Raw genomic sequence first — 21,347 nt, 5'->3', positions numbered from 1 at the left:
TAGGATCTTGAGCCACCAGAGAGTGACAGCTTTGCAGACGTTGTCTGCACATGATGGAACTGTGGATGCTTCCAGAACTTGAGAAGACGTGGTGAGGACTGTGCCATGTGCAGGTTGGCAAGGAAGGAGGGTGTGGACTTTTCTGAGGGAGCCAGGGCAGCACAGGGAATATGGGGGAGAAGGGATGACTCGGTTTGTTGAACAGAAGGGCTTTAAAACAACTGTAGCTCCAACCACACCTGGACTGCTTGCTTGGTAGGAGTGACACGTTAACTGCCAGATGTCCAGTTGTGGAGAGGATTTTTACATCGGAAGTGGAGTAGTTGAAAGACAGTGATAATAACGACCACAACATCAACAGCTAACCCTTCCCAGGCTTGCCCTGGGTGCCATGTGCTTTCTGTACCTGAGTCCTGGTTGACGAGATGCTATTTGAACAGAGACCTGGAAGAAGTGAGCAGTGAGCCATGCAGGTGTCTGGGGAAGAACATTCCAGGTAGAGGGAACAGCAAGGAAAAAAGCCTGACATGGGGCGTGCTTGGCAAGTTCAAGGAACCTCGGGGAGGCCAGTGTGGCTGGAATGGAGTGAGCCTGATGAGGACAAGAGCAACATGGACTGGTTGGACAGTAGATTCCAGGGCCTGGTCCAGCTGGAAAGTACATCTTCTCTAGTCCTCACTGTTCAACCCTTGGAGGCAGAGACCACGGTCCCAACTGAGACTCAGGGTGGGCAGGTGACACACCCAGGATCACAGCTGCAAGTGGCAGAGCCAGGATTCTAACCCAGATCCACAGGGCTCCGGAGCCCTTGCACCTTCCCTTGTTCTGGGCTGGTGGAGACCCCCACACCCCCCTTATCACCTGAATCATGCTCCTGATTCTCTGTGTTCCACCCAGCCTGGGGGACTTAGCCCTGCTTTTTCACCCCTCTCGACTGGTGCCCACTGCCCAGCAGCGTGGCGTGGGTTTCTGTAGATTTCATGCTCATCTGTGTGGAAGGTTTCTGGGAAGAGTCTTTATCTAGGTCAGAATTAGAGTAAATTAGAAATTATGTGGGGATAGGACATGGAGTGGGTCTTGGGCTTGTTAGCAGAGGCAGGTGAGAGTGCCAAGGGACCATTCTGAGGGCCCCGAGGGTGGCTTTGGGAGAGGTGGGCTGGAGTGGTTTGCTCAGGTGCAAACTGTGGAGCTCAGTAATGCTTCCCTCTTAGGGGTCCTGTGAGGACTGAGTGGGTTGATGGGTGTGAAGCACTCACAGTGTGCCTGGCACATAGTGAGTCTGTGGGTGGTTGTCCACTGTGGTCACCACCATGGGCATGGCACCCCTCCAGGGATGGGGCCCTGGGATGGAGGGGTGCTATGGTTTGGAAATTTGTCCCCTCCAAACCTCATGTTGAAATTTGATCCCCAGTGTTGAAGGTGGGGCCTAATGAGAGGTGCTTGGGTCACGGGGGCAGATCCCTTATGAGTAGATGAATGCCCTCATCTGGGAGGCAGTGGGTGAGTTCTCGCTCTCCTAGTTCTCACAAGAGCCAGTTGTTGAAAAGACTTTGACAACCCCCTACTGTTTCCTCACTCGCCATGTGATCTCTGCACACGCTGGTGCCATGAGTGAGGCAGATGCCCAATCTTAAACTCTCCAGCCATCAGCACCATGAGCCAAATAAACTTTTTACTTTATAAATTACCCAGCCTCATGTATTGCTTTATATCAGTGCAAAATGGACCAAGACAGAGGGGGAGAGAGACAGAGGAGGGTTCTGCAGCCGTGGAGCTCCCAGTCTGGTGGCCAGCACTGAGCAAATGTCTGCGTGGTAGTGAGTGCTGCCCAGGAAACTAATGTGATGTGCTGTTGGCTGAGCAGATATTACCATTGTTAACAGTTTGGGGATCTCCTTCCTATTTTTTTCCTGTGCACGTTTGCATGTTCTATAAGTAACAGCGACGACAGAAAGAGTGTACACAGGATCTGCTCTTATCTTCCCTTGTATCTCTCAACGTATCACTGCAAATGATCATCACAAATGGTCAGTGTATGGCTGTCTCAGTCGGTTTTGTCCTATGGTAACAAGACACCTGAGACTGGGAAATTTGCACTGATCAGAAATCTATTGGCTCATGGTTCTGGAGGCTGGGAAGTCCAAGATCAGGGTGGCCAGGGCTTCCTACTGTGTTATCCCATGGCAGAAGGTGAAAGGGAAGGTGAAAGGGGGTGAACTTGTCCTTTATAAGGAAACTACTCCTAAGGTAATGGCATCAGTCCCTTCATGGGGGTGGAGCCCTCGTGGCCCAGTCACCTCTCAAGGTTTGGAGGCACAGGTGCCATCCTCAAGGTCATGCAGTGTGGGATGTGGTAGAGTTGAGACCAGGGCGTGCCTCTGTGGATTTCTCACACTCACCGTCAGTCTCGTTGGAGCTGCTGAAAGCCTTGAATCAGGACAGCCCCCCAAGTCTATCTCTGAGTGACTTTCTTTCCATTTCTTTTGGAAAGCTTCTCAGATGCTCCTTTGGAAGACCGGCTTTTGATGTGAGACATGGGCCCCCTGTGCCTGCCCCTTTGGTCTCTTCCCCTTGAGGAGGCGGTACCAGTGAGTTGGTGTGAACGTGGGCTCTGGAGTCACTCAGATGTGGCTCTGACATCTGGCTGCACTAATGCTGTGTAGCCTCTGAGAGCCTCACTTTGACCATCTATAAAATGGGCTTAATACTAGTACGTAATTCATAGTAGTTATGAGGTCGAAAATACATAGAATGCACTTAAAGTGCCCAGAACAGTGCAGGGCACATAAGTGCTGGCTGTTATAAATAATAGTGTTGTTTTAAATTACTACTGATATAGGGAGGAGAATGGGTTTCTAGTGTCAGAGCGAATAACGAACCTCGACGGGTGCAGTTCGTGCTGTTGCTTTTCGGCTTCCTTTGGAATGTACCTGGAAGTGTTCAGCAGTGTCCACTCCTTGAGCAGAGAGGGAACGAGTCTTCCCTTGGGGACTGGTAACAGTGAGTTTCTAAGTGAGCACTGGGTGTGAGGAGCTTGTTAGCCCTAGAGCGGAGGCCACTGGGCATTTGCCCCTGACTTACCTTTACCTACCTAACGGTCAGTCTACTCGGGCTGCCTCCTGCAGGGCGCTTGGGCTCACGGACAGAGCTGAGCCCTCGCTCACTGTAGGATTCAGAAGGGGTCTGCTGCCTTCTTCTTCAGTGTCTCCATTACATAAAAATTTTCCATGCAAGTAAGTGTAGAATGGGTTAACAAAGAGGCAAATAGGGGGAAATAATAGTGGATAAATCAGGTTGATCATACTCTTTCCCCAACTTTGTTACCCACATTTGCATTGCTATGCAAAATCTCAAAAGCCTATTAAGACCTTCCAATCCTGACTGCAGATTCTGGGGAGGTCTCTCTCTTAAGTCTAGCAGGTCTGCCAACAGGTTGAGAACGGCGAGAGCAACTCTTCTGCTTCTGATCTTGTATATTTCAGAGAGAGCCAAGGAGCTTTATTCTTATGCTTTTAAACAAAGCAGTTGCATGTCCAGGTGGGAAGGCAACCCTTCCACTGATTCAGCATGTAGTGACTTAGGCATGCCTTTGGTATTTTGCAGTGGTATCATTCTGATTGGTAATGTTGCCAGTTGCACGAGGTAGTGATTTCAAGACACATTGATGCCATTTGTAAAATAAGTGAAATGACTTTGGGAAATCATGTAAGGTGGAGAAACAACAGTTAAGTTATTTCATAGCTTAATTAGCTCCCTTTCACTAGTATTACTTGACCTTTAAGCTCAGTTTTTTAATATGCAAAATAACATTGCAGGGTCATGGTAAAGTCTGAATGAGGTAATGTATGCTAAATGCATAATTCAGCCCCCAGCATATAGAAGGGGTTCCTCCCTCTAGATGTCTCTGAAGATGGTATCTCTTTCCTGCATGAATAAGGAGCAGTTCAGGCAGTCTGTGATGTTTCAAACCTGGTTCTCAGTGAGTGCTGCGTTGGGGCTGGTGGTGTTCATCACTTGGGATAGACAAGGAAGAGAGCAAGGTCCACAAATTGATCTTCCGTTGGGGGACCGGTGGTGATGGTGGTGGTGGACAGCATCAGTTAGATAAATGACTGCTGCGGACTGATTAGTCTTAATGAACCACTCAGCAAATGAGAACCCAGCCAAGGCCAGGCTCCCCAAGAACAGACAAGTGCACTTGTCCACGGGATCTGGCTTCATAGACTAGGTCCAAGGGTCCTGGGGACTGTTAAATACTCCTCACTCCCAGACCAACTAGCAACCAGTCTGAGCAGATACGAGAGGAGAGTACAAGTGTCACACTGCACAGTTGGGATGGGAGTGGGTCACAAACCCAGACAGGTGTGGCAGCCTGGACGGGGAGGACCGTGGAGCAGGCATCTGCCTTGTGCACAGTGGGCGGCTGCTTTAGTTCCTTGTACCGACTGCCACCGTGGAGGGGTGCAGACCTAAGGTTGCCAGACCAGATTCTTCAGTGGATCCAGAAATCCAGATTTTGATGTAAGAACTCTGGTTTTAAATATTGGCCACGAATTACATTTTTTTTTATAACCTTGGGAGCAGCCCAGACCAAACACAGCAGCAGGCTGCATTCAGTGCAAGCTGCCAGCTGCCAGGCTCTGACTGAAGATTCCGTGTGGCAGGGGATTGGGTCTTTATTGAGACAGCTGACGTGGATTGATTTGTTCAGTCATTGATTCAACAAATACTTTCTGAGCACCTCTGACATGCCAGGCAGGCACTGTTTTAAGTGCCGGGGATACCGCTTTGATCAAAGGCAGACGAGGATGTCTCCGCCCTTTGGAGCTGGTGTTCTGCCGTGGCCCTTGCATTCTGCCTGGAGCCACTGAGTTTTTGCAACAATAATGGTGGCCTGGTTATTCCCTATTCTCTTCGTAGGAGAATTTTAAATGAGCTGCTTGATGTCAACTGTAGAGCCCAGTTGTACCAGACAGGCAGCCATTGCTAGTCCTTGACTCAGGCAATGGCTGCTGCCGGGGCCACAGCCATCAGCTTGGGGGTCTCTAGCTGTCAAGCCCAGGTGCACAGACCTGTGTCTCCATTTGACTTTGCATTGAGGAGTTTGGAGTTTGCAGCACAGGTGGCCATGAAAACACCTAGTGATGTCCACCATGAGCAAAAACTTTTGGGGCAAACATGGGGCCCCTTATCTGCCTAAAACCCATAGGCCTGTCCTTTCCGCAGGGGAGAGGGGAGCTCCTGCCTTCTCCAGAGCGCAGTGCTGAGCAGGTGGCTGCTGCGGGAAGCTGCATCCCAGAGTCTCGTCTCCTATCCACGTGTCTGCAGCCCTGTCCTGGGCCCCTCATCATGGGCTGTCCCCAGGCCTTGGCCTTCTGCTTTGTGGCTGTTCTGTTTCATACACCTGCCAGCCTATTCTAGGAGAACACAGGCTTAGCCCTCTGTGGTCAGGGGCTTCGGGTCAGGATGGTGCTGATTTCTGCCAAGGACCCAGAAGAGACCTCGAGCAGCAGCAGAAAGGCCCGCTGACTGGCACCAGGAGACTCAGATAATGTTACAGGGAAGAAAACCTCAAAGACACCTCATTGGGCCCTGTTTCGGAACAGGTTCTTTCTGGCTGGTGTATTTTAATTAAAGTGGCATTTCAGCAGCCCTTTAAGCCAAGTTCTGTCTTCACTGTGATTCTCCTGAGGGTCCAGTGATTCTTTTCTGCCCTGGAGTCCGCATCTCTGCTCAGTGGTGTGCTCTGGGGTCTTGCTGTGGCCTGGTCCGGGGTGTGTTTGTGGGCTCTGGCTCAATTCCTGAGGACTCCTGTTTAATGAATGAACATTTCACTAGATATTTTAGAGTCAAAGATCAATCAGAGACTGCGATCTCTTAGCAAAGAAGTGTATATGTTCCCCTTGTCCACTGTTGCTAGGTTTGTCTTTGGTGTCTTTAGGTGTGTCTGTCTGCCTGTGGCTCAGGTGCTGCTGAGTGGTCCCTGCACCAAAGGTCATTTCCCATTGGGACATTTATTTGGCCCAGAGGGGAATTCAGTCCTGGAGGACTCTGGGCTGCTGGCCCTGCAGGGAGAGGGGGACCAGCTTGAGCTGGGGCAGGTCGGGGCTCTGGGAAGCCCTAGGAGCCAGTGGGAGGCAGATTCTGCAGGTTTCCCTGGGTCATAAGCCCAGTGGGCTCTGCCCCAAGTCCCTTTCACCAGCCCCTCAGCACTCCAGGTTATCAGGCAGCTGTTTTGTCAGGTGTCCAGGGCAGCGTGCAGGCCGGGCAGAGGGCTCCCCAGGGGCCCCAGTGCCAGGGCGTTTTTAAACTGAAGGTTTTCAAGATGACTCATTTCGTGGATGCCCGACCTCTTTCCAGTTTCTCTCTTTCCTTCTGTTTCTGATTTTCTCCTCCTGCCCTCCTTTCTTCTGATTTTTCTCATTACTTTTCCCACTGTTTCCACTGAAATCCATTGGAAGCTAAATACTTCCCAGGAATAGCCCATCGCTTCGGCTGACGAAAGACTTCATTTTGTAGTATCTTCACGGCCACGAGTGAAGTCATTTTACAAAACTTATTATTATGAAAATTTTCAAACAGCCCCTGCCAATTATCAGCACTTTTATTTCATCTGTTGCCCTCCCCACTTTTTTGGTGAAGTCTTTTGAAGTAAATCCCAGTCATAGCACCATGTCGTAGGTACATTTACTTCAATATGGAACTTTAACCAATAAGGACTAAACAACAGCAAATATACAAGCAAACAAAAAGACCAAAACAAATTACCCCCCACTATTTATAACACCTGATGAAATAAACAGTAATTTCTTTGAATCAGGATCCAAATAGGTCCACATGTTGTATCTGGTGTGCACATTTTTTAGGAATGATTTTTTAAAGTTTGGAATTTTTTGGTGATTAGTAGTGTTAATGCCAGTTGCTGAGTCCCTCCTGTGGGTCCTGATAATTATCCTAAATCCTCATCACCTCCCCGCCAGCAGGGTGTTCTGCCCATTTTACAGATGAGGAGGGTGATTTAAGTGCTTGCCCCAGGTCACTAGGCCCCTGCTGGACCCTGCTGTGTTAGTTTATGTAAACCAGGATTTTCTGTTTGAGTTCAGACAACGGAAACATTTTTTGTCTTCTGTTGTTTACTCCCAAAGGAGAGGCACCCTCTGTAGAAATGTTTGAAAATAGTTACACTGAAGGTTTGGGCTTCTGGGGTGATGCATATGGCTTCTGAACATTGGGTTTCTGCAAAATATGCTTACAGTTATAGCATGCCTCATTGCAGGCATGTTCTAATGTGTTCTGCTTTTTCCATGAGGCAGGAGTGGTTTCGAATATTTTGTCACTGCTGGAGGCAGCTCCTGCGGGAAGGGAACGTATTTTGAGCATAGAGTATCCCAGCTTTTTGTGAAGTCCATTCTGCATTACCTCACCCTTTATTCCTCACAGCCCCTGGAGGGAGGTGGCATCTTTATCTCTACTTACAGAGGACAACCAGGGCTCGGAGAGGACATACAACTTGCCCAAGGTCACACTGATAGTGAGAGCCGAGGGTAGAATGCAGGCTTTCAACTCCCCAGCTGTGGCTGCCAACTGTTGGACTTCCATGGTAATACCGTCTTCTATGCTTTTCCCCCAGTTCTGAGGTCCTGCTTCTGGACCTTTCTATGCCAACATTTATCCTGAAAAATTCCAAATATTCAGAAAGAGTACAATGATCCCCCTATACTCTGCCTGGATTTAGCAATTGTTAACATTTCATCACATGTGCTTCATATCTCTATATTTTTGTATATACATTTTTCTGAACTACCGGAAAGTCAGCTGTTGCTATATCATGATCCCAAACTCCTTAAATGTTTTAGCTGCTTCTCCTAAAAAGCAGACATCCTCCTATTTAACCATGCATGTTATTACTGCACTAAGGAAATTAGTAATACTTCCTTAATATCACCTAATATCCAATTCATTCTTCATTCCTTCAATTTCCACAGTCATCCTTAAAGTTTCTTAATAGATTTTGATTTTTTGACCCAGGATGTAGTCAAAGCACATGTGTTGCGTTTGGTTGTTTTGTCTTTTAAGGCTCCTATAATCTGGAACATTCCTTCTAGATTTATTCTTGGGTTCATCTAATTGTTTGTTGAGGGTGTTTGACTTGTTCCTCTGCCCATGTTGGCTCCAAAGGCTTGGTGAGATTTGGGGTATGCGTGTCTGGGAAGAATACCCAATGGGAATGCCATGTACTTCATGTCTCATTGTGGTGGGGGCACAGAAGGAAGCTGCCCCAGTCTGTGCCCCCTGTTGGAAAGGGCATGACATGTAGAGTGAGGACATGAAGTGTGAGCGTGGCTGTGCTTGAGTGGGCACTTACACTCGCTAAGCCTCAGTCTATGCACTTTGCATCTGCTGGGAGGCTTATTGCAGAGCAAGAGGGACCATCCTCAAGGTAGGGGGTTCCAGGAGCTGTTCCTTATCTGTCCCGGGCTGGTCTCTGACCTGCCATTCTCCCCAGTTCCGGGTGAGGGGCGGATTATTTGATTCGATCAACTGCTGCAAAGGAAGCTACTCTCTGAATGGCAGGTAGGGAGGAGTTGGTGGGAGCAACTTCTTGGGGTCTTCATTTCTCTTTCCACCTCCTTTCTGTGCATTCTTTCTTTCCTTCCCAATAAACATGAAACTGCTTTCGGCAAGAATCTGATCTCAATCGTTCATACTGAGTGAGAATGGAGATCAACATGTTGCATTTCCCAGGAGTAAGGCTGTATCTCTGTATCTATAATTGTGGAAAAATCTGTCTCTTACTAAAATAATTGTAGATGCCATTGAGCTGGTGTAGAAAAATGTGTGTGTGCGCGTGCGCAGGTGTACATGTGTTCCTCGACCTCCTTAAAATTCCAGTGTGTGTACTAAGGAATAGTGGGCACTGTGGCACGTAGTCTTAGGCAGAACACCTACATCTTGTAGTCTCTGTGTCCTCATTTCTAAAATGAGAATAATGGTAATTCCTACCTCACAGGCTTCTTATGAGAATGAAGTGAAAGTCATTAGGTAAGCACTGTGAACTCAAATGAAATCATAAGCCCTCCAGATGACTGAATGGAGCCCCTCTTGGCCAAGGCCCGCCCCCTCCCCCCAAAAAATAAAACATTGAAGCTGAGTTGCTGGCCATGAGGAGAAGGTCAGACACACCTAGTTATGCCCTGTCACTTCTGGAGTTATTTTTTGTGACAATAAGATACAAAATCATTAACAAGCCTAAAGCCATGTAAGACGAGGGTTAAACCACACCTGCAGGTCCTCAGTTTACTTAACAGATCTCTTGAGTCTGGTTAAGTCCAGGAGTTTGTCTCTGATTAACAGACTGACTTAACTTAAAACATTCCAAGCCTTTAGACAGAGCTTAATTTCTTTAACCAATTATAAATCAAAGAATCTTTGAATCCACCTATAACATGTAATCCCTTCGAGATGGCCCACCTTTTCGGGCCAAACCAGTGTATGCCTTCCATGTATTGATTTATGACTTTATGTGTAATTCCTGTCTCCCTGAAATGCATAAAACCAAACTTAACCCAACCATGGTGAGACCACTTGCTCAAGGCTTCTCAGATGTGGCTCTCTGGGCCATGATCAGTTCAGAATAAACTTCTTTAGATTATTTTACTGAGTTTGAGTTCTTTTCCATTGACGGCACTAAGCAAAGGGCTTGACACAAGATGACTCCAAACCTGATAAGTAGTTGTGATTATTATTCTAATCGTTCTCTTTGTTTGGGGGATAGCCAACTGCTGCAACCCAGAGTAACATGTGTGGAGAGGCAGTTTGCTGGTCTGCTGGCTCACAGAGATAACCACAGCCACCCCTGTTCCCAGTACAAATGAAAAATCCAATATTCCTCCTTCCTGCCAAGAGTGGAGCAGCCAGCTGTTCTGCTGACCACACCCGAGGCCCTCTTGTAAGTGCTGTCCCACTTGAGAGCCCCCAGGGAGGCTGGCTAGGGAGGAAAAGTCAATAGTGCAATTAAGAAACACTCTGCTTTCCTTTTGGCTCTCACTAAAACTTCTATAAATCACGTGTCATCTTTTTTTCTCCTTCAGATCTGAAGAGTTGAATGTGACTTTCTGGGCCATGGTTTGCCCATGGAATGGCCAAGTGAGAAGTGGTTCTTGTTGTGATTCTTCTATCTGATGCCTGCCCCCAACACACAACCCCACTGCCTTCAGCTGGGGCTTAAAGCAGGTGGGCAGCCTTCTCACACCCAGCATACTCACATTTGCAGGAAGAGCAGCCACCTTTCATTGAGGCTTTCAGTACTCCAGGCACCGTACCAGATCCTAACTTATTACTGCAAATAGAATATCCACAATGGCCCTGGTACATTTGGCCATCCTGGGGGACAGGCAGTGATACGAAGTCCCAGGGAGATTAAGCATTTTTTCTCAAGCCACCCACCTGGCAAATGCCAAGTCAGAGACTTGAACCAAGTCTAAAGATCTGTTAAGTTCACATTTCAGTATAATCTTGTGTTACTTATGACTGGGGGAAAGGATGGTGAGGTCTGGCATCTGGTACTTTAAAGGCCCCTGGAGTGTTAATCTAGCTTGAAAAAGGCCTTTTATGAAGCCACATGGGCTAAGGGTCATTGGAAAATCCATGGAATCTTTTAGAAGGTGATGGGGAGACTCTGGGGCTTTGAGACCCTGGCTTTGAGTTAGAAGAGGCACAGGGGACAGTGGCATCACTGCCCCTCGGGCAGGGACTTGCTGTTCCTGCTGGTGTGATGTCCAGACCGGCCATTCTTCTAGGTTCCCAACTTTGGGCTGAATGTGTTGCCACACTGAGCATATGGACTATGATGACACATGCCCTGGAACATCTCTAGAGGACCAGGGTCCCCACAGTGGTTCTGGGTGGGAGACCATTTCATGGTCCAACCACTGAGGCACCCCAAGGCAGATGTCTTCTTAAAGCACAGTAGAGTGGCAGTCTTAGATGTTCTTATGCCTTTAACTAAAAACCTTGACATTTCCTTCCCCAAGCGGTTGTGACTCAGATTCCCTAGAATGTAATCTCCATGAGAGTGGGGACCATATTTTTATTCATTGGTGTTATAGGACAGTATCTGGCATGTCATAGATACTCAGTAAATATTTGTTGAGTGAACAAAAAATTGGCAAAGGTGATAGCCCACTGTATGTCCCCTACTGCATCCTTCTTGTGTAACCAGATATGTATCCTGGCTGCTTAAGTCCAGCTGAGCTATGGAAATATGACTAACCACCAGGAGTGGCTGTGGGGGTGTGTGTGTGCGTGTGTGTGTGTGCGAGTATATATGAGTGTAGTGTTTATCTCCCAAGAGTCTAGGTGCTACCCCATCTTGTCCATGTTCTTATTTGATGCCAAGCTGGTGAAAGGCCTGGAGACCCCCCCAGGGGTGTTGTGTGTGCCCCTGGAACCAGAGAAGACCCCATATAGCAAAAGCAATCTTAAGCAAAAAGAACAAATTGGGAGGCATGAATTTACCAGACTCCAAGCTATACTACAAGGCCATAGTAACTAAAACAGCATGGTACTGGCACAAGAACAGAGACATAGACCAATGGAACAGAACTGAGAACCCAGATATAAAACCATCCTCATGTAGCCATCTACTCTTTGACAAAGCAGACAAAAACATACACTGGGAAAAAGAATCCTTATTCAATAAACGGTGCTGTTTTTCATTCTTTGTCAACATCAGATCCTCAGATACTTCTTTTCTATTTCAGTTAATTTTAGTGGATTCTCTCTGCATCTTAGAAAATCACATGCTTTTCCTTGTCTTCTTCGTACTTTAATTCAGGCCTGGGGTGTGTGTGTGAGTGTGTGTGTGTATATGTTTGTGCATGTTATATGTGTGCATTTTGTGTGTATGTATGAAATATGTAATTAAGAGCCCTGTCTAAGGAGGATTTAAACATCTGCATTATACATGATGAATTAAATAGAGAAGTGCTTGGCATAAAGTTAGAATTATGTCTTTGAATTTTCATCTTGTATGTTTTCCAAGTTCTTCACACTGTAACATGAGAAAACTAAGGAAAAAACATGTATCACTGTCCCCACTTTGCCAAGGAGAAATTAAGATGCAAATATATTGAGAGAATTGTCCATTTCAAATGGCGAGGAAATAAAGGCATGTTTTGGATTTTAAAAAATCCAACATCAAGTTACCTGACTATGGACAGTTATAAAATGTTCATGAAAGAAAATATGTTTACTTTAGTAGTAATGCTGTGCTTTTCATGTAGAAACATTTGACCTACACAGTTTAGACATTTTATTGTTGGTCTGAATCCCTCTTAAGAATGATGTTGGCAATACTTAACATTTACTGAATATTTAGAGTGAAGGAAGTCAGTGATTTTGAGGTCAGATTGACCACTGGCTGCTGAATCAGTTTATTGATAACAACAAAGAAAATATTGTTTTCATACCTATGCAGTCTCATTAAATAGCATTCTCTCTTTGAAATGATTAATAAATGGTACCTTGTGATCTGTCAGCATTCCATGCCTCCTCCTCTCCTGGGACTTTTCCTTTCTATTTATTTTTTGTCATTAAACCTGATGAACTTTTAGGAGTCTTACTCCATTCTTAAGCATATTGTGATATGCAATGGATATGGGGCAGTTTTCCACGTAATTTGAGTACAGAGGGCCCCGAGTTATGTACATGGACATATCAGCCCCTCTGTTCTCCAGGGAGGCTCTGCAGAGCCGGGGAAAGGCCCTTTGCCGTGAGAGCAACAGGTCTGGTCCCCATCCCAGAGGAGCCCTGTGTCAGTGGATCTGTCAGAGCCCTTTGGCCATTAAGGTGTTTTGTTTTGTTTTGTTTTGTTTTTTTTGAGACAGAGTCTCACTTTGTTGCCCGGGCTAGAGTGCCGTGGCGTCAGCCTAGCTCACAGCAACCTCAAACTTCTGGGCTCAAGCAATTCTACTGCCTCAGCCTCCCGAGTAGCTGGGACTACAGGCATGCGCCACCATGCCCGGCTAATTTTTTCTATATATTTTTAGTTGTCCAATTAATTTCTTTCTATTTTTGGTAGAGACGGGGTCTCGCTCTTGCTCAGGCTGGTATCGAACTCCTGAGCTCAAACAATCCGCCCGCCTTGGCCTCCCAGAGAGCTAGGATTACAGGCGTGAGCCACCACGCCCGGCCCACTAAGATGTTTTTATCTGCACTGTATTTACTGGAAATAAAAGTAAACTAAATGGTTTACACACCTCCCAGTGGTCAAAGAGTTGCTGCACTTTCTTCAGCCTTTTCTCGAAACCTCAAGGACACCAGTCGTTACACTGGCCAGGAACATGCTGGCACTTGCAGGAGTTATTAGGGCCGCAGGGCTATTTTCCTTCACACCGAACAGCCCCAGATTGCCGTGCCTTTGAGTTTTCATTTCTGTTTTTTGTTATTTTTCCCCTCCCATGACACAAGTGGTGCTTGAGATGACTTTAGGGGCTTTTGACATGAGTTTAGATTGTACATGGATGTGACCTACCTAACAGCATGGTCGTAGAGATGTTGCCTGAGGATCTTGTTAAATGCAGACTCTGATTCACTAGGTCTGGGCTGGGGCTGGAGATTCTGCATTTTTAACAAGGTCCCAGGTAACACCCTGGCCTGTTTTGACTCAAGGTCTGACCCGTGGATCGGCAGTGTCCCAGCACCAGGAAGCTTGCCGGAAATGCCAGCTCTTGGGCCTCTCCTGGGCCTGCCGTATCTGGATCTGTAGTCACAATTTCCCTAGTGATTCCTGGACACCTTAAAGTTTGAGAACCTCTTTCCTAACACCCTGCTGGAGACCACACCTCTTTGCTCCTTACCTAGAAGCTGGGTTCTCATTTCTTGGTTTTCAAACCACTTCTGAAGAGCTTGTAGAAGGATGTGTCCAGGATTGGGTGTGCCCTGTCTTGGAAAGACCTGTGATGTCTCCGCCACCTGCTCACCCCTGCCCCTGTTTGCTTTCTTAAGACCCTGGCCTTCTGGTGGCTGCTTCTCTGAGGCAGACGCCGGTGGCTGGAGCATGGCTGGAGAAGGGACATCTGTCTTTCTTGGTGCTGCTGCTCCCAGAGAGTATAATTTGCTTGATGGATGTGTTCTGGCTGCAGTTACTCAGGGTGGGGCGAGGGGCTGAACAAAAGACTGGGTGCACCAGGCTTTAGAAAAATTGCCATGAAGATCATAAAAGCTGGGAGACAGACAAAGCAAGGAAGGGAGGCGCTCAGCGGGGTGCCCAGTTCCCGGCCCTGTGACCCGCTGTGTAGGGAGAAATGGGAATGAAGCTTCTGGGGTTTCTCAGAGTGGGGGCTGGCTGTGTGACCATCACAGGGTTAACGAACCCTGTGGGTGGCAGAATGTATTTCAGAGGTGACTACAGCCCTATCCCTTATCCAACTGCTTTCTATAGGGAGACCTAGCCACAGCCAATCAAGAGATGGAGTCAGTTCCCCTCCATTGAATCTGGGCCGACCTTAGATTGCTCCTAACTCATAAAGTGACACTATGTGACTTCCGAGGCTAGGTGGGAAAAATGTACTCAGCTTCTGCCTGGTTCTCTTGGGACACCTGCTCTGGGTGAGGCCAGTAGCCATGAACAATTCTGACTCCGCTGAGACTGAGTACAGAGAGGCGTGTGTAGGTGTTCCAGGTGGCAGCTCCAGCTGAGCTCCTAGCCGACAGCTGGTGTCCGTTGACAGCCATTGACTGTGCCCACAGGAGAGAGTCTAAGTGGCCTGCCCAGCCAAACTCCTCTCGGTTTCACGAATTCATGAGCAAAATAACACGTTTTGGGGTAATTTGTTACGCATCTATAGTAATTGGAATATTCTGGAAGCTTTAATTATCGTAAGTAGGTTACATATTCTTATAAACATCTTTCAAAAAAAATTCATTTTATTTCATTTCATTTAAAATGTTTGAAAAACACTTGGGAGCAGGGAGTATGTTGTTACAAAATCAAAGAAACAAAAGCCTGAAAACTGGCTAGTAAAAACATGCAGGGATAGGCTGATAAGATAATAATAAAATACTAGCTTCTGCTCATGTTCTGTTAGACATGGTACATGTATTTCATTTAATTTTCATTCCAACTCTGCAAGGTGTGCCCATTTTACAGATGAGGAAACTGAGGCTCAGAAGTGTTAAGGGACTCACCAAGAGCCACGCAGCCAGAGCTGGGATTTGAACGCTGCTGGGTCTGACCCCAGAGCCTATCCTGCCGTGGGTGGAAGAGTTTTAATGAGGAGAGTTAAATGAGGGTCTCCTCTCCTTGGAGACAAGGTGTGGGACCCTTAGAGCTCATTTACTTCAGTGCTGGGGACTCAGGGCCCACCAGAGCCACCTGGGGGTGGGGTTTAAGATCCACCTTACCAGGCCCTGTCCATATGGAGTCTGCGGGCCTGGGATTGGGTGCTCTCCAGAAGGTTCTGATCCATCTCCATTTGAAGCCTCTGACTAAGTCAGAGGGCACTGTGGCCCCGCGAGGAGAAGGAGCTTGTTCCGCGGCTCAGAGCAGTTGTGCCAGGAGAGCTGGGGCAGAGCGCATGTGTCCTGAGGCCCACACAGGGTGCTCCTCTGTGCCTGGCTTTAGAGGAGGTTTGGAGGGTGGTTAGCTGAAGTTACTTGTATACCAATGAAGGGTTCTCAGCAAATTTACATGAGATTCTGCAGTACCAGTGTCCGGGGTTCGGGGTTGGTGAAGAGTTGGCTGGGTTCTGTGGTGCTGGCACTGCGTGCGTGGTCCATTCAGCCCTCCGGCAAATCGTGACCGATGGACTCCCATGTAATTCTTTCTGCTTTCCCCAGTTTGAACTGGCCAGGAACCATCAGCTGGGCGGTCTAGTTCACCCTTCCCCAGAAGGCCAGATTCTCCCCTGCAGGGGTTCCGGGGGGTGCCAGTGCCTCCTTGGGAACTGCCAGGAGCAGAAGCAGCAGGAAGCTTAGCCTTCACGCACTTTTCTTTGTTTTGTTTCAGTTTTACAGAGTTTTTGGATCCATTCCAGAGAGTCATCCAGCCGGAAGAGATCTGGCTGTATAAAAATCCTTTGGTGCAATCAGACAACATACCCACCCGCCTCATGTTTGTAAGTACCATGATTTCATGGCTGACTTGATCACCCTCCCAAGTCTGAACCAAATGGGTTTTCGTCTTTGCTTTTCTAACCCCTGCTAACGACGGTGGCAGCCTGCGAGGAGAAGGTGAGCGGCCCATCGAATTAAAATTCAATGCCGTGTCGTGGTGGGAGCTGCTTGGTCGTGTGAGAAGTGGTAATTGCCCAACACTCTGGAACGAGAAGGGACTTATCTGGACTATGCTGAATTGTTTCCAAATATTTACAGTAAAGGAAGACTAGAAGCCAGTGACAAGAATTGTCTTTCTCTTCTCTTTTTAGGATAAGCCTTGATTTTTCCAAACTAAGGCACCACAGATAGCTCTGTTAACCACTTTTCTGGTTGTAGCTGGTCAGTTGACCACTGATAAGACCACCCTGTGCTTCAACCTCCAGAGAATGTTTTGTGTTTCTCTCCTTCTAGAATAAATGGGCAAGCACCCAAATGGTTGGTGGAGATATTGGGATTATTTTTACCTTTTCCCCCTGCCGCAGGGCAATTGCTGCCTTGCACACTGCATGTCCTATGTGCCAGGCATGTTGCTGAGAGCTTAGGGTAAGATTATCTTATTTAGTTCCACCCAGCCTCCCAGTGAGGAAGACGTCATTATTGTACACAGTTTGCAGGTGCAGAACTGCATTCCTCTAAGAGAAACGAGGAAACTTGCCCGAAGTCACACAGCTAGTGACCAGCAGTGCCAGACCCAAGCAGCCGGCTCTGGAGCTCAGCTCTCAGCCAAGAGGCTGCCCTGCAGGTTGGGGGCAGAGTGTCTGGGATTCCTTACTGATGCTAATTAACCCCTGGAAAATTGCCATCAGACCTTTCTAGAGCGGAGGAAATATTTAAGCTTCCCTTTGTTATGGAACAATAATGTAACTTTTGGATGGGCAGCCTCATAGCATATCTTGAAGGTCATTCCTGTTGACCCACCATTGTGTCTTATGCCTCTCTGGGAACTGTTCCAGAGCTTTCATAGAGCACACAAGGAACATTTTTCCATTTTGAAAAGAATCTCTCTGATTTTATAGACAAAATTTTGTTAATTAATGATGATTAGAAAGATCTTTATGTCTGCAAACTCTTTGAAATGCCTATAACATCACATGAGCATTAAAAAGTATTGTTATAGTTGCTTTTTAATAATTATTTTTCTGCTGGAAAACAAACTAAAGTTTTGTAAATCTCAGGGGAATTAAAAAATTAGGGTGGTTATGAATAGGGCATTACTAGCATCTGAGAATTAAAATCAGACTTTTTCCATTTCTGCTATAACTCAAATCCTCTATAAATACTAGAAATAAAGAAATCAGTATGTGCCTAATGAGTTTACTCAGTGGCTTTAATAGCTTTAATGGGGGGGGAGCTTCTATTTATCCCTTACCCCCACTTTTCATGAGGTTTTATAATTAATGTGCTGTAAGACACAATTTGGAGATGAATGTTCATATGGAATATTGTGAGAAATTTGTGGCTGTGTCCTAGATTTATGAACAATGGATTGTTTTGAAGTCTAGATACAAATGCTGGCTGCAGACACAAATAGGATGGAGCAATTTGCATGTTTGCGGAGGTAGGGGTGAGGCAGTGGGGGAGTTATTCAGTGCTGTGCTTCTCTGAGAACAGAAGCATATTCAGCCACACATACTGATTCATACCCTCTGATGGCCTAATGAAATAAGTTCAGCCTTTTATTTCGCTAATAGTATTTGATGAATTTCATTCATTTGGTCACAAGATTTAGAGCCGTTCCATAATAACACAAGAAAGGCAGTGGATGCATTTATAATACCTGCAACACAAAGATGAAAAATACTTTGTCATCGCATAAATTAGATTTGTTCTTCTAAGTTTTAAGAGTTTAATATATCATTTGTCTGCTTTTGATCCTTTAAAACCTCCAGATGTTAGTAGAAGAGTGTTTCCTAGAACATATATTTTGTCTGATATTTAAAATGCCTTGATCTCCTTTGAAAGCTCAAATTTCATTATTTAATAGGAAAACGAAATCCTGGAGTCTCTTTTATTTTGGGTTGTAATGTTTTAATCTAAAGGTGAACTAACTTCCTAGCCAAGGTGATTTTTGCAGGCAGCTGGTATTGACCCAGGTGTTTCTTTATTGGGTAATTAGTGCTCTAGAGTCCTGTGTGTGTGGGCGTGTTACAGGAACCAATTGGTCAAATGTAACAAGAAAATTAACAGAATAATGATTAGGGGGTTGAGGTAAGTGCAGAGTAAATGGTAATAATGCCACCAGGAAGCAGCCTAACTTGCATTTTCTCTGCAACACCATAAGCTCAAGTGACCATGTCTGTGAACATGAAAGTTAGGTGTGATTGGGACTGTTCGATTCTAAGAGTTCCTGTTGACTGGAAAGGCTGGCTGGGAATTCTTCTCAGATGCACTGAAGCTTGACTTAACATTTCCTGGAAATTCCCAGGCAGTCAGCTGCCTTTAGGGAAGCTGCTTCCTTTTTCAAAAGAGGTCATGGCTCCTTGCTCAGCGCGTGGAGCTTATCAGAGCATCTTTGAAAACCTTCTTTTTGGTGTAGGACAACTCAATCAGTATTGCTTATTGCTTTTTTAGGACACTTTTTGTTGTCTGCTATCATAGTTGTCACCTTGTACATTCAGGGTATATTTCCAAGGAGCCTGTGTTGTTAGGTTAGGAAAACCGTGAAGGCTGTAGATGATGGGAAGTCAAATCAGGCTTGGGCTGTAGCCTCAGGGACCCTGCAGGATCCTGGGGGAGATGGTGCTCTAATACAGAGTTGAACTGGAAGGTCCCAGAGGAGAGGCTCCGATCAACTTCTCGGGAGCTTCATCATCATCACCATCATCATCATCATCATCATCATGAACTACAACAGCCAATGTTTCTTTGGTACAGGGACTGTGACACTTTATAAGCAGCATCTCAGTTAATCCTTCTCAGAAACCTTTGAGGTCAGCACTTTTGTTAACCTCATCATTTCAGTGGAGAAAATGAAACTAATGAGATTGGTCACACAACCATCGGTGGCTGGGCCAGGATTGGACCGCTGGTGGTAAATGCAGACCCCCCCCTCCACCCCGCGGGAGCTGTGCTGCAGCGATGGCTCCTTGGGGCCTCCACGAGGTGAAGAAGTGTGTAAAGGGACAGACATGGAGAGCAAGGGCTGTGTAGACCCAGTGAATAAGAGTTTGGTGCATCTGTGGGGTGAAGGGGCAGAAGGAGGCAGGAATAGAGCCAGACAGAGGACAGCTTCCGGTTAGTTAATTACGACCTGATGCAACAGTCCAGAAACACCTGCCATGGCAAAGCATGGTGCCAGGTGCCAGGTGCCAGGTGCCTGGTGGGGGTCCAGCACTGAATAAGGGAAGGTGTCTAGTCTGGCCGGGGGCACAGACAGGAACACAGACTGGGCAGTTCAGCATGGCTGGGGAGCCTTTGAAGAAGAGGTAAGACTCAAGCAGGGAGCTGAAGAAGGGACAGGTGTTCCACAGATTCTTTCTTTGGCTTTTATTATTTTTATTTTTTGAGACAAAGTCTCACTGTGTTGCCTGCGCTAGAGTGCCACGGCAACCTCAAACTCCTGGGCTCAAGTAATCCTTCTGCCTCAGCCTCCCGAGTAGCTGGGACTACAGGCATGTGCCACCGGCTAATTTTTTTTTCTGTATATATTTAGTTTTCCAGCTAATTTCTTTCTATTTTTAGTAGAGACGGGGTCTCACTCTTGCTCAAGCCGGTCTCGAACTCCTGAGCTCAAACAATCCGCCTGCCTCGGCCTCCCAGAGTGCTAGGATTACAGGCTTGTCCACCGCGCCCGGCCTTTTCCTTGGCTTTTAAAAGAAATCCACCCGAGACCTACCCTTTCCCTTGTCTCCTTTTGCTTCAGCCATGATATGTCTAGAAGATCTATTCTCAGAGAGAGAAAGATCTGACAGCCACATTTTCTATTCTGGACTAGGATGCTCGTAAGGAAGACAGAAATAAAGTCATTTTTTCGGGGGGCGTGGAGGAAAGAAGGAGACAAAGCTGGGCTCTTGACAGGCAGTTTAATTTTTTGGCTCTTTTTAAAAGTCCTAGACAGCTCTTTCCTTTGTGACGGGATGTAATTGTTTACCCGCGGCAAGGCCTTTTCCAGGTGTCTGCCTGTCCCGAAGTTGTCTCTGTAATCCCATTGCAGCACACCTCTCTGCCAAATGCTGGAAATTAAGGCACTTTGGGCCCGTTGTTTTGTCTGATGTGAATGAACCCCAGCGACAGGCTTTTCTCTGGCTAAGTTCCTGACGTCGGGGCTGCTCTGGCTTCCATCCCTCCTGGTTGTTAAAAGTCCTTGGCATCCTCACGCCCTTCCCCCATCAGATCCGCTGCTTCACATTTTGTTGTCTCCCAGACACGTGCCAGGCAGCTCAGTGCCTCCCATCAGCACCGGGGATGACCCACTTTCTGGTGCAGCAGTGGCTGGGGGGTGACAGTCCCTGCTGTGTTGGTGGCATTGGTGGAGGCACAAGGTAGGGCCCTAGTTGGTCACTTAGGGTACGATCAGGGTGCCTGGGAGAATTAGCCTCGTTCCTGTCCTAGCCTCCTTCCTACACTCAAAGGTGCTCAATCCTCAGATCTAAGGGCACAGGTGGGCTTGAACTGAAAATGCTTTAATCCCATCTAGCTGGTGACAGGATCCTGATGCCCCTTTATTGGTATAGTTTGGGCCTTTTGTTAACAGTCTTTTCCCAAAAATAATAAATACTGGCCAACACCCAGCATTTGCTGGACGCTAGCTCTCTGTTGCACGCCGTTGGTGGGCAGTCGGTGTGGGCTCCAGAGTGGGCCACTTCACATCAATTCCCAGCCTGGCCACTTACTAGCTGTGTAGATTTGGAAGGTCAGCTCCCCTCTCAGGACCTTGCTTTCTGTATCTGTAAAAGGTGGGCTTTAAGGACACATCCCTTGCAGGGTGTTGAGAGCATCAAATGGGGTGGCAGGCTTAAGACACCTCACTTAGTGTGGAGCATTTAATAACCATTAGTGAATTTAAATCCTGGCAACAATACTTTGCTGTGGATAATATTATTATTATAACCATTGTATAGATGAGGAAACTGAGACTCAAAGGTGAAGAGGCTAAGTGACTTGCTTGAGGACACAGAATGGTTAATGTCACAGCTGGGGCTTGAACCCAGCTCTGCTTACTCAGAGTCTATTCCACACATATTCTTTAC

General features: G+C 46.9%; 1 protein-coding gene across 1 annotated transcript in view; it reads left to right on the top strand.

Moving 5' to 3' along the window:
- PPAPDC1A (phosphatidic acid phosphatase type 2 domain containing 1A) overlaps window positions 1-21,347 on the top strand; it is a 118,010-nt gene that overhangs the window by 23,339 nt on the left and 73,324 nt on the right. The window contains exon 2 of the mRNA XM_012642399.1: window positions 16,010-16,118. Coding sequence (XP_012497853.1) covers window positions 16,010-16,118 — 109 coding nt within the window. The remainder of the gene's footprint in view (window positions 1-16,009; window positions 16,119-21,347) is intronic.

This window comes from Propithecus coquereli, unplaced genomic scaffold (assembly GCF_000956105.1).
Source record: "Propithecus coquereli isolate 6110/MARCELLA unplaced genomic scaffold, Pcoq_1.0 Scaffold179, whole genome shotgun sequence".
NCBI classification, from domain to species: Eukaryota; Metazoa; Chordata; class Mammalia; order Primates; family Indriidae; genus Propithecus; species Propithecus coquereli.
This window is presented reverse-complemented; position numbering and strand designations above follow the sequence as displayed.